Source organism: Scatophagus argus, chromosome 20 (genome assembly GCF_020382885.2).
Source record: "Scatophagus argus isolate fScaArg1 chromosome 20, fScaArg1.pri, whole genome shotgun sequence".
Classification (NCBI taxonomy): domain Eukaryota; kingdom Metazoa; phylum Chordata; class Actinopteri; family Scatophagidae; genus Scatophagus; species Scatophagus argus.
In genome coordinates, this window is record NC_058512.1 from 20,084,124 (window position 1) to 20,096,848 (window position 12,725).

General features: G+C 40.2%; 1 protein-coding gene across 3 annotated transcripts in view; it reads right to left on the minus strand.

The window, feature by feature from the left end:
- Positions 1–12,725, minus strand: part of tln1 (talin 1) — a 76,086-nt gene that overhangs the window by 40,994 nt on the left and 22,367 nt on the right. For all 3 annotated transcript variants that reach the window (XM_046375121.1, XM_046375122.1, XM_046375120.1), the window contains 14 exons: positions 12,268–12,397; positions 11,919–12,071; positions 11,662–11,804; positions 11,103–11,230; positions 10,950–11,010; positions 10,624–10,728; positions 8,623–8,778; positions 6,834–6,935; positions 4,664–4,740; positions 4,146–4,326; positions 2,629–2,742; positions 2,401–2,509; positions 497–705; positions 298–396 (listed from right to left, as the gene is read on the minus strand). In XM_046375121.1, coding sequence (XP_046231077.1) covers positions 298–396; positions 497–705; positions 2,401–2,509; positions 2,629–2,742; positions 4,146–4,326; positions 4,664–4,740; positions 6,834–6,935; positions 8,623–8,778; positions 10,624–10,728; positions 10,950–11,010; positions 11,103–11,230; positions 11,662–11,804; positions 11,919–12,071; positions 12,268–12,397 — 1,767 coding nt within the window. The remainder of the gene's footprint in view (positions 1–297; positions 397–496; positions 706–2,400; positions 2,510–2,628; positions 2,743–4,145; positions 4,327–4,663; positions 4,741–6,833; positions 6,936–8,622; positions 8,779–10,623; positions 10,729–10,949; positions 11,011–11,102; positions 11,231–11,661; positions 11,805–11,918; positions 12,072–12,267; positions 12,398–12,725) is intronic.

Sequence of the window (12,725 nt, forward strand, 5' to 3'; positions counted from 1 at the left end):
GACCCCGGACCCCATACTCCCAGAGCACCTCCCACAGGATGCCACGGGGAACACGGTCGAATGCCTTCTCCAAGTCCACAAAACACATGTGGACCGGTTGGGCAAACTCCCATGAACCCTCAAGCACCCTGCGGAGGGTATAGAGCTGGTCCAGTGTTCCACGACCAGGACGAAAACCGCATTGTTCCTCTTGGATCCGAGGTTCGACTAGTAGTGTTACAAAGCAAGAATTAAGTACCATCAAAAACTATAAAAATAAAACAGAAAGTGTATAATTCAAATTTAAGATGGACACACCTGGAACTGTGGATCAGTGTCTGTCTCTCCTATATGAGATAGCAACTCCCCGCTGGCCTGGCCTACATTTCCTGCAGCCTGCAGCAGGTTCTGACGAGGCTACAACAAAAAGATATTATGGATAAAATATAAACAACAAAAAGCAGAGATGCAAAACAATATAACATAACTACATCTCCCTTGTAGCTTTGCTGCATACCTCTGTGTTTGCAGGCTGGGCAGTCTTCAGCATTTCAGAGACAGCAGAGGCCAAGTTCTTGGCAGCACCCAGCAGCTGTTGCCCATTTCCTCCTTCATCATCCATGAGCGCTGCCAGCAACTTGACACCCTTTGACATCTCTGTCAGGTTGGAGGAAATTGTAGTAACAGCACAGCCCACGGCTGTGTAGTCCGTCTCTGCTGGGTCACCTGAGGGCAGACAGGTAGGTAGGTTGAGATAAATAGATAGATGGAATCACTGTCAATATAATTTGGCTTTTTTTGACAAAAAAAAAATTACAAAAAAAATCCTCTTCAATGTAAAAGTGAAAACATATTTCTACAAAGTGATGTCAATTAATTATAAAGACATAATGTCATGGATACAAAAAAAATTCCAAGTCACTGAACATCCCCTGGACTGGAGTTAAATCCATCATTAAGAAATGGAAAGAATATGGAACCTGTAAATTTGCCAAGAGCAGGCTGAAGGAGTTAAAAGCTTCAGCAGCTCAGATGGGAGAGACCCTGTATACAACAACTGTTACCTGGGTTCTCCACCAGTCAATGTTTTATGGGAGAAAAAAAAAATCAATGGGAAAGAAAAATCATTTTAAATCACAACTGGAGTTCACCCAAAGGCATGTGGGAGGCCAACTGGAAGAAGGTTCTTTGATCTGAGGAGGCCAAAAAGGAGATTTTTTTGTAATCAGACCAGATGCTGCAGTGTTTGGCAGTGACCAAACACTAACACCTCAATCCAACAGAGAATTTGTGGCTCGACTTGAAATGCTGTTCATGCCCTGTACATCCTGACAGACCTTGAGAAGTATGGAGTAAAATTGCAGTGTGTACATGGGCAAGCCTGACTGAGGCCCATCCACGCGTGTGCGTATGCGTATGCGTGTGTGTGCACGTGTGCATGCATGTGGCTATGTTGAGAGACTATAGAATTGGAGGCTAATCAGAGTCGGGACTTAGATACAATCTTTAATACACAATTAAGATTTCTTCAGGCAATGTAGATTTTATTTTATGACTTGATGATTGTAGTCCTTTGTGAGTGTGTGTGTGTGTTTGTATGAGTGTTAGTTGAGTCGTAGTTGTGTTGCAATATGGTGAATGGAGAGCAGTTAACAGCAGCCTAACAGTTAAAACAAATAACTGGCTAGGGCTGAGACGGGGATAGTCTTTAAAAAGACTGTTTGGGATTTTAAAGTAAATAAATTGATAGCGAGAGATGGCACAAACGAACTTGGCAAGAGAACAAGAGTGAATGGCTCTACCAGATCTGTGCGAACGTTTATATAGTTGTAATTATTGCATTGACTTGCACAGCCACAATGTATTAACACGTTAAGGTTTCAACAGCCCTAACATCAGGATACAGGAAGCCATCTCTGTCTAAGAATAGTTAGCTTCTTTAATGCTTCAGCATTGAAGGGGATCTTCATTCCTCTTAGGGTTTGACTCCTAGATGCCCTTGAGGAACTCCTGGTGGGTGTTGTGTGTGGTACAAAAGAGGGATTTCCATCCCCACCCCTCCCTCAACTGTGTGAATTAATCTTGATCACGTAATGATTTTGAAATAAATTAAGGGTTTGTTGATTTGGTTTAATACAAATTCATATGACTGATGGGATGATATGATTTGTATATTTTTTTCATTTCCTTCATGATAAAACTGATTGTTTAATACAGATATCATTTCCATGCTACAGGTGCTCACTGGTGGACAGTAAAGTTCACAGTTAAAAGTAATGGTAGTTGTATTGATTGATTTTCATTAAGAAAAAAAGAAGAGTACTGTTCTAAATCACTGCAGTGTTCTTTCTCCTTTCCACACCACTGTTACACATACTAGATGCTTTAAGTAGAGGGTATGGTGAAGCAAAGCATTTCTACCTGCTGTGAGATTGACCATGGATGCAGTGCCTGCTGTGATGGCATCAACCTGAGAATGGATCTCATGCTTAGACTCATCCATCTTGTTTTTACGCCAGGCTTGGGATGCCTTGAACAGAGAAAAAAAAACATCCTCTGGTGACTAAGATCAATAATGAATTGTTTAGTAATCATATCACTGTTCAAATCAATCCATTTGGAATCAGAATAAATTAGATTTAATCTCACAGCGTCTGTTCCCAGTGGTGGCAGGGTATCAAAGTCATCCAGAGAAGCTTGGGCAGCCTGGACAGCCTGCATACTGGAGTTAATGGTTCCAGTCAGAGCTTGCTGTGCTAAAGTCTGTGAACACAAAAATGTAGCAATGTACAATAATACATTAACATTAATAGTTAATTCAATTTCTGTATTTTAACTTTGCACAAATTACATTTGCGAATTTCCGAGTTCTGTGTTAAAAATATATCACTATATGTAAAACATAGTGATACGCATATATTTTTTATACCAATGATGTGTCTCTCAGTACATTCTGAAACCCCTCCCCAAGCCCACTGGTTCCTACAAAAAACATAAATCTTAAAAAAACAAAACAAAAATCATAAATAAATAGTTTCAGTTTTAAAAAGGCTAATTTCCCAAAATAGCTGGATATGACAGTTTTTTTTACAAACATTACTTGTTGAGGACATATCTCAGCAGTAGAGAGTATTTGTCGCAGCAGGACAGTGAGTAGAGGATTGAGTCGAAATAAACCACAGTGTGCAAGGAGTGTTAAGCAATAATTTTGGTTAAATCTGGTTTAAGCTTATAGTAAGTTAAATCAACAATATGTTAAAGTGGCAGACATGACTATTTTTCTAAAGAGGACTTTTATGTCCATTGTTACTCATTTACAATATCCTTTTTAAGAAAAGGAGTGTTAAGCTGACATTTAGCATGTTCAAGTGTTAAATGTCTATTCTTGTTTTAATTACTTATTGTATCCATCTAAATTATGTAGACTATATTTTCTTTCTACACTATATACAAGGTGTTGTTCAGTATGTTAGAGTTGAATATGTTCATGACATAATTTTGGGAAAAAAATAAAATGGTTGCTTTTGGTGCAGAAGACTGTGTAGAACTCCTTTGTGTCATTCAATGAACTACTCAGGAATGGATAACAGAATTGATAAGGAATTGGCAGAATGATAGGCAGAATTGACAATGGCATTGATATTCATAAAAACTTATCAATTCCCACCTCCAATCCCTACTCCATACCTCCACACTAGTAATCTATGCAAAGTTACTAAGGACTGAGAATCGAGGTTTAAAAAGTCTCCATATTTGTGTTTTTAAATTAAAAATCTTTAAGTCCTTTTTCTTAAATAGGTACATAGCGCGACTGTGAACACATTTCTCTAAAAATTAAATTGAATTGCTGGCTTTCATGTATATGAGGAAGTAGTTAATGTAGTATGATGCTGAATTAGCATTCAGGCAACAAACACTTTGTGGTTTAATCCTTTTCAACAATGTCTGTCTCGAAAAAAATTTCCATGTTTTGTAAAACAAAATATCATATCATTGCCAAGCCCAAGCTGGTAGATGTCTACCTGTACTTTCAAATGCGCGATAGGTTTTTTAATGATACATTTGTAAATTTGTTCATTTTAAGTACTTAAGCCACAGAACAAATGCAGATCATTTTGAGTCAAATTCTGCAAGTTAATGCCTATAGTGAGGTGTTGCTGTTTTACCAGTGGAGGCATGTGTCCTCGGTGCATCTGCCCACTAGTGATGTGCGACTTGCCCTGAGGCATGGAGCCCATCTGGATCCTCTCTGGACCTCCAGCCCCTGAACGCATGATGGCTGGCAGGGCCACTGAGCCTGTCTCCACTTTTCCCACCTTGTTGAACTGCTGCTGCAACACTGTTGACCTGAAATGTTGTGAAAGAAGGAACAGGAAAATTACTTGGAATGGAAGACAATGGAAGATTTCTCATAGGAAATTTGGGAGTGGAGGCAGTGCTAGCAAACACTGCAGCTGACTGCTGTGAACAGACTAACCACTGAAGAACAATCCAATCAGTGTATTAGCATTTTCGCCCAGATTTTGCATCTGTCTGTACTATAACAACTGGACAGTAGGGACAGGAGAGATTGATGAATACAGTTAAAACTATTGCTCTTTACCGCTGACTGAAAATGAACATTTCAGTTTCAGCAAACGAACTAGCAATCATGATATGCTGTATCATTAACACAAGCACTTACTTTTTAGGTGACACAGAGTCTTCCAGCATGGTTGACTCTTCATCTCCCTCCAAGCCAAAGTGGTCTTTGCTCTTTTTCTGTTGAAAGACAGTAATTACATCAGTAGTGACCACACTGGCTATGTGAGACTACAATGTAACAGACAACAGAGGAATCCTAATTAAAAAAGATTAACCATTATTCATGCTAACAGAACAAATGTAACCAATGTACTGGCAGTTTTCAATCAATTTTTTCCTTAAACAGGGGACTACAAGATGGAGTCCATGTTGTTTTCGCTTGATTCAAAAGTATCAACAGATTTCATATTACTTCTCCTATGCAGAAGTTTGACGGTGGCACTGAACAAGTATGTTAGGGCTGGATATTAGAAACAGTCAGAGAAAAGGAGATGTTTGAGGAAAAGTTGGCATTTACTAGCTAATTATTGATATTTATAATCTTTGAAACATAAAACTGTAGAATAAAAAATAGATCAGAAGATGGCTGACTCTGTGAGCTACACAGCTTAACGCTCGGGCTGATTAATACCACTTCATGGACACTGTCGACTTGCAGTCTATATGGCTGTTAGTATGTTTCTTCCATTTACATTTAACATAAGTTGAAGATGCATTTATATCAGCTGTTTTTCTACAATAAGAAATCTACCTCATGTCACTCACAGCAGAAAGAGAATATCTTAAATTAAGCTTTTTCCTATTTTTTCAAAATAGAAAGATATGAATAAAGTTGTGACAACTTGTAAAATGTAAATAAAAACAGAATGCAACAACTTTGCCCTTGCTTATAGTGCAAAGAAAAGATATTTGGTGTTCAAACTGATGAACATCTTTTCATTTTCATTTTGAATCTAATGCTTGCAAAACACTCCAAAAAGCTCAGACAGGCATGTTTAACACTGTTACATCATGTCTTTCTCTTAGTAATACTCAGTAAGGGCTTGGGAAATGAGTACCAGCCTGAAGCCACACTGTTGTAACACCAGCAGAATGTGGCTTGGCATTGTCTTGCTGAAATAAGCACAGACATTCCTAAAAAAGACGTCATCTGGATGGCACCGTAGGTTCCTCAGAAACTAGTATGTACATTTCAGCATTAATGGTGTCTTTATATTTGTGCCAGTTATCTGTTCCATGGGCACAACATACAAGTACATCTAACAAAAACAGGGCTTCCATTACACCTGAGCAGTGTCACAGGCTGACTGTCTCCATGCCATGCCGCACTGATGCAGTAATTAATGTAAAAGGAGGTCCAACTCTATGTATGAATGTATGTGTGTAATTAATCTATATATGCATAGGGGTTTCACTTTCTGAAATGAGTGACAAAAATTGAACTTTTTCATGATATTCTAATTTTCTGAGATGTACTTGTAGCCCCATACCATCACAAATGCTGCTGGATGGTCCTTCATCTCTTTACCTTGGAGGAAATCATGAATTCCAAAGACAAATGTAGACCTGTCAGACCACACCACACCACACTTTGCCACTTTGTGCGAGTCCATCTCAGATGAGCTCAGGCCCAGAGAAGTTTGCAGTATTTCTGAATGCTGCTGAATTATGACTTTCTCTTTGCATGGCAGAGTCTTAACTTGCATTTGTGGATAAAGCAATGAACATGTAGTAGAGATATCCTTTTTGTCTGAAATCCCTCAATCTTTTGATAGTATTATCTATTTTAGCAGGTGAAACACTTAAATTGCAATTGTGCATAAACTGTTGAACTATTTGCCTAGTTGTAGATTTTCACAAAGTGGTGAACCTTGCCCCATTCTTGCTTGTGAATGACTAAGCTTATTTCAATTTCAATTTCAATTTATTTATTTATATAGCACCTTATACAATCAAAATTGTCTCTAGATGCTTTACAGAGACCCAGAGCCTGAACCCCCGAGCAAGCAGACAGTGGCAAGGAAAAACTCCCTTTTAACAGGAAGAAACCTTGAGCAGGACCCGACTCGCAAGGGAGAACTACCCTGTGGAATGTTCCAAACAGGTGTTGTTTGAGCATTCCACAGCTTTCCCAGTCTTTTGTTACTCTTGCTACTCCCAACTTGTTTGAAACATTCAGAAAAAAAGTATATAGTTGATGAGGCAACATAATATCTTAAATTAATACATTACCACTGTAATATCTACCCCATACTTATACCAACTATTACCTTTTTGAGGATGATGTCAATATAACCAGCAATAAGTTGAGCTATTTGTTCTCCTTCAGTGGTCTGCACAGAGTAGTAACCATCCTGGTAGTCTCCGAAGTCCTAAAAGAATAAGGAACAACCTTAGATTTATCGATTAACATACATATGCAGGGGGCACCCCTGCAGCATATGGGCCAAAACGGCTGCTATGACCAAAAACTTCCTGGTTCAAGTAGCAAGGGGGCTGCTCAACTCCGGATTGGCAGCTCACTGCAGACTTGGCCAGAGAGCTTACGTTCCCCCAGCATGTCACCAAGATCACCCACAGACTTGGCATTATTCTGGTATCTGAAGCAAATAAGAAATCTGTCATGCTGTAGCTCACAGAGCTATGGGAAAAACAAGTGAATGAGTGAGAAATAGGGTCTCGTCAGGGACTGCCACAGTCTGGAAGGCATAGTCTTACCTGGGGTGCAAACACTTTGCAGGACAGCCTCTCTGCAGATCCTATACTGTGTTTCGCATCAAAAGGCAAGAGGAAAAGGAAAGCCATCCAAAACAACAAAGAGGCTCCAGAAAAAGTCTCTAGGAGGCTCTGGATCAAGATAACAGATGCGTGGGACAGTGCGGCTAGGGCACAAGTTGAGGCTTGATCAGCCTCAGCTGGGTCCATACACAGAAAAGTTAGCTACAGAGTCCCCCAAGGTTCTGTGCTCAGAACGATATTATTCACCTTATATATATATATATGCTCCCCACTGGTAATATTATTAAGAAACACATTTTCATTGTTACAGATGATGCACAATTATATTTATCAATAAACCCAGAAGAAGCATGGTTTCCACTTCTAAACTCAGACAAAACTGAAGTTACTGAGCCGAACGTTAACATCTTAGAAACAAAATATCTGTTGATACATCTACCCTGGATGGCATGACCTTCACGTCCTGCCCCACTGTAAGAAATCTGGGAGTTATTTTTGATCAGGATATGTCCTTTAACATACATTGCTCAAATTTTCAGGGCTGCCTTCTTTCACCTTAGTCTCAAAAAGATACAGAAAAAGCAGACCATGCATTTATTCCCTCCATGCTGGGCTACTAAGTCTCTAAAGACTCTCCAGATAATCCAGAATGCTGCATATGGACTCACAAAAGAGCACATAGTACCTTATTATACAACTTTAACTCTACACTCCCAAGATGCAGTGTTACTTGTGGTCACCAAAATTAACCACATTAATATGAGGAGACAGAAATAGAGGAAATTCATTTGGAGAGAAATGAGATGTCCTTCTCTACATCATGCTACAATACCATGGAGGGACATATACATGAAAAAATATAAATATAGCTATATAGCTGATTCTTTGGAAGGAGAGGCCTGGAAATGTTGTTTAAACACAACTTGTAATCCTCAAACCATTTTAATCATTTTTAAACATCTTGATGTAGCTGTTAACATCTATGCCAGAGTTTCTATTTGTACCAACTTGGTTCTCATTTGTCCAGTCAAAGAGATTCAAGGTGAGCATGTGCACACAGGATTTGAAACCATTAATGGATTCAACAGTCATAAAACAAATGAAAACTGAACACAGCAAAGGTTTTAAAAATGGTGTATGCTTTCCAAGCACAGCCTGCAGGATCAGGCATATTGAGCCATTCAGTCACATGCAATCACAGCAGATCGCGCTTCAATGCAAAAACATTGGTACCATGAGTGAAGATATGAATGTAAGCTGATGCCTTTCATACAGTTAACCTTTCCTCTGCAATGTTCTGTCTTTCCATGAAGAACTCACCAAGGTGAAGCTCTTGGGTGAGGCAGCCCAGCGTTTAATATTGGTCAAGTTCCACTCCTGGATAACCTCCTTGGTCTTCTCATCCACTCTCATCACACTTTCCTTTGTGATACCCAGCAGACGAGGCACCAGTTTGTTCTTGCCCTTCATTTTCTCCTGCAGGGATTTTAGCAAAAGTTAAAATCCCCTTACTTAAAACAAACCAACAATGTTAGTACAGTTAATTCAGTCATTTTGCAGCCTGTCCACAAAACCATATCCTGCAAACTTCATATCTATACATTCAAGGAAATTTGTATGTTTCGTATTTGCTTTAGAATGTGAAAACTACCATTTGGAAAAATCTGCTGGATTCATTCAGTTTAAAGTGAAATGAGACAACTTAATTGCTTATACTTATCATTATCATAAAATCATGAGTATTGATTACACAAGTTCAGGTAGAGGTGGAGCAATCAGTATCAGTGGAAACTCTACCCTGAAGATAAAGAACCCCACTTGATGGATAGAACTCCTGTGTTATTTTGAAGTCTGTTACTCCATCAATGTGCCTTTACCCTTACCACCATGAACTATCCCAGTGCGAGCTGAAGGTCACTGTTCAATGATGCCAATAGGACTACACTATCCACAAAAAGCAGAGACAGAATCCTAAGGCCACTGAAACTGACACCCTCCACCACTTGGCTTTGCCTAGAAATTCCGTCCATAAAGATTATGAACAGAACCAATGACAAAGGGCAGTCCAACCCTGACTGGAAACAAGTTTGACTTACTGCTGGCAACCAGTCTCTCACACACAATGCAAAGATTGGATGACGCAACTGGCTGGTTGGGCAAACTCCCATGCCCCCTCCAACGCCCCTGCAAGGCTGTAGGGCCGGTCCAGTGTTCCAAGGTCAGGGCGAAAACTGCAATGTTCCTCTTAAATTTGACATTCGGCTAACTCGACTACACTCTCCTTTCCAGCCGATGACAGGGATGCCGAGGAGTGTGATCCCTCTTTCCCCCTTCTTGAATACAACATCCAGAGACTTGAGAAACTCGCGACGGATCTCATCCACCTCAGTGACTTCTGCCCCAGTGATGGGAGAGCCCACCCTAGAGTCCCCTGGCTCTATTTACACCTGATCCCACACCACCAGGTGGTGATCAGTTGGCAGCTCTGCTCCTCTCTTCAATCGAGTGTCCAGAAAACACAGCAGTAGATCTGACCTGCGACCTGGGTGTCCTGGTGCCAAGTGCACTTGTGAACACCCATCTGTACGGTGTTCATCCTTCTGTTCAGTGTTCAAACCTTCTGGTGTTAGTTATGGACAAACTGTGACTAGTACAGAAGTCCAATAACTGAAAACCACTCGGGCAGGCAGACCATTCCTCCATAAGCACAAACAACAGTTAGAGTCTGTTCCCTGATCAGGAAGTGCAGAGAAGCAACCCTCTTGTTCACTGGGGTAAACTCAAACACTATAAGTAAACCCACATCCGCCCTCCACCTCTCCAGAAAAGGGGAGAGTCCAAGCCCTCACATTCAGGTTATATCCAGAGCCTAAGCTGTGCATAGAGGTGAGCCCAACTCTCAGCTATTTCTCGACCTTGTGCACAAGCTTAGGCTCCTTCCTCACCAGACAGGTGACATTCCATGTCCCAGCAGCTACCTTCAACAACCAGGGATCAGAATGCCAAGGTCTCCACTTTTGTCTGCTGCCCAATTCACACTGCACCTGACCACCTGAAATCACTGAAGAGTCTCGACAGAAGTACAGTAGCTCATCTTGTTTTCTTTCAGATTTTGCAAATCTGTTCCAATGGTGTCACTTCCGTCATGTGACATCATTGAATATCATCACTTACTTCGTGTCACCAATTTTTTTCAATCTCAGTGGCTTCAGTAATTACAGTTTAATTGACTTTCAAAGCAAATGTTAACTTCTCTGTCTCATCAATCTACTTTTCTGCAATCCATCAATCAGAAATGTTGTCTGATAAATTTCTTCTCACCTTGACCAGAAAGAATGACACTCCATAGGTTTTCAGGGATCTGGCCAACTTCACATAGCTCACTTTGGCCTCGATCTCTGTCATGTTCTGACAATTTTTGTGCGCCTGCAGAAACAGAGGAGTAGATCAACTTAGTGTGCAATGAAGTAAGAAAATCCATGTGTTACTCATCTTCTATTTTAATATTGGAAGCTTTAATAAAATCAGAGAATGTATCTTCAAGCTATGCTCTAGTACTCTGGTTCATTGATCAAGATTAATGCAGAATCATATCAATAAAGGGTGTTGTGAAATCAGAACTTATTTTCACATAGACCACCTCTTACCTGAAAGATCTTTTTCTCTCCTTTGTGCTTGATGTACTCTTTGGGAAGAAACTCCTTTAAACTGGGGAGGAAAGAGATGCGCTAGGATGAAACTAACAAAAATGGACATAACCAACAAAGAACAGAGAATATTAATATGAAGGCAACGCTCACTCCAAGAATCCAGACTTGTGTTTGGACTCGTTGTGATCGCCAAACTGGATCTGACACTGATATCCAGCAAACTCACAGGCCTTGTCAAATGAGACTGGATGAGATCCATTCAGAATGTCGTCACGAGCCTGTACACACACGTACACACACACACATGTTGATTCTGATTTGCTATAGGGTTGTCATTACTTTCAGATTATTTCACAGTGTATCATCCTCATCAATGTTATGACTAAACCTAACACTGTATTGACATGGCTGCTTGTTACTTGGCTATGGCTACTCATATTTGAAGGTAATGTAAAGTGACATTTATTCAATTCCTTTATTCCAAACAAGGACCTTGTAAAGAGGGAAATTAGATAAATGTATTAATTGTGATTAAAGAATTTAACTACATTAAATACATAAAGAGACTATCTGATTGATTCATGCTGATGATTTAAAACTTTTTCATGACAGGGAAAATACATGTTCTTTACAGGAGACAAAATAAAAAATGGCAATTGAAACATGCTGGTAAACAAAGTTATCAGGTCTATGTAATAAGTTTTTGTACCTGTACATAGAGCAGGTTGAGCTGGACAGGGTCTCTGGAGTCCACATTTTGGTCTGAGTAGAAGAATTTCCTCCTCAGCAGCAACATCTCTGTCTCCTCCACACCTTGTTCCCTCAGTGTCCTGCCATGGTCCAACCAGTTCACTAAGGAAAATTAACAGCCAAAATAACTGATGTGGTAAAGACTTACTGGTCCCTCCATTCTCTGTGAAACACTTTGGCAGAAAAGTGCCCAGTGTGAATGTGTGCTTGTCATACACTCATCATCTGTGTGGAGCTTCTGTTTCAGCTTCTCCATCTTCTTGTCATCTCTCAGAAGAGTCTTGTCTCGTTTCAGTGTTCCTGGGTTCTCCTCCTTCCTCTCCTCACCAATGTCTCGCACCAAGGAGTACTCATCATAGTTTGTAATTCCTGACACACACACACACACACACACAGACTCAGGTCTCTATGTTTACTTTGAATTTCACAGTACAGTACAAGAACAAGCTGAGGATTATTTAGATGCATAAAACCTTTTATAATAAAAGAAAAACCAGCCGTGTGAATATATGTAGTTCTGTCCAGTCGTTCAAGTGAAGTGTAAGACGTGTGTAACAGAGCTGACCTATTCTGGCACAGATCGTCATGAGCATGTCGCTGACAATCTTGGAGTCGTCCACCATGACAGTCTTCACTGTGCCATCCAGCATGCGTATCTTCAGAGGCCTCTGTTTTTTCTTGTACTCCAGAGTGTCCTGACAGACAGAGGGACAAGGCAGGAGCTCTTTGTTATTAGATGTCAAAAAGCCGAGGGGATCTTTCAGACTTGGTTATCCATGATACTCTGAAAATGAACAAACAAACCAGAACTATTTCCAATATTCACAGCAGTGAATTTTTCCCAATCTCACGAGCGTAAGCTGTGCTGTGACAGTTTTTCCTGACTTTGACATCTCTGACATCTGCGTGGTATTGTGATATTCAGCACGGAATGCGTTAAAAATGGGAGGAGAGGTGTCAACACGTGAGAGGTTCATTCATATGAGGCAGTGCAAAGAAGATTTTTTTTTACTGAGAACAGAA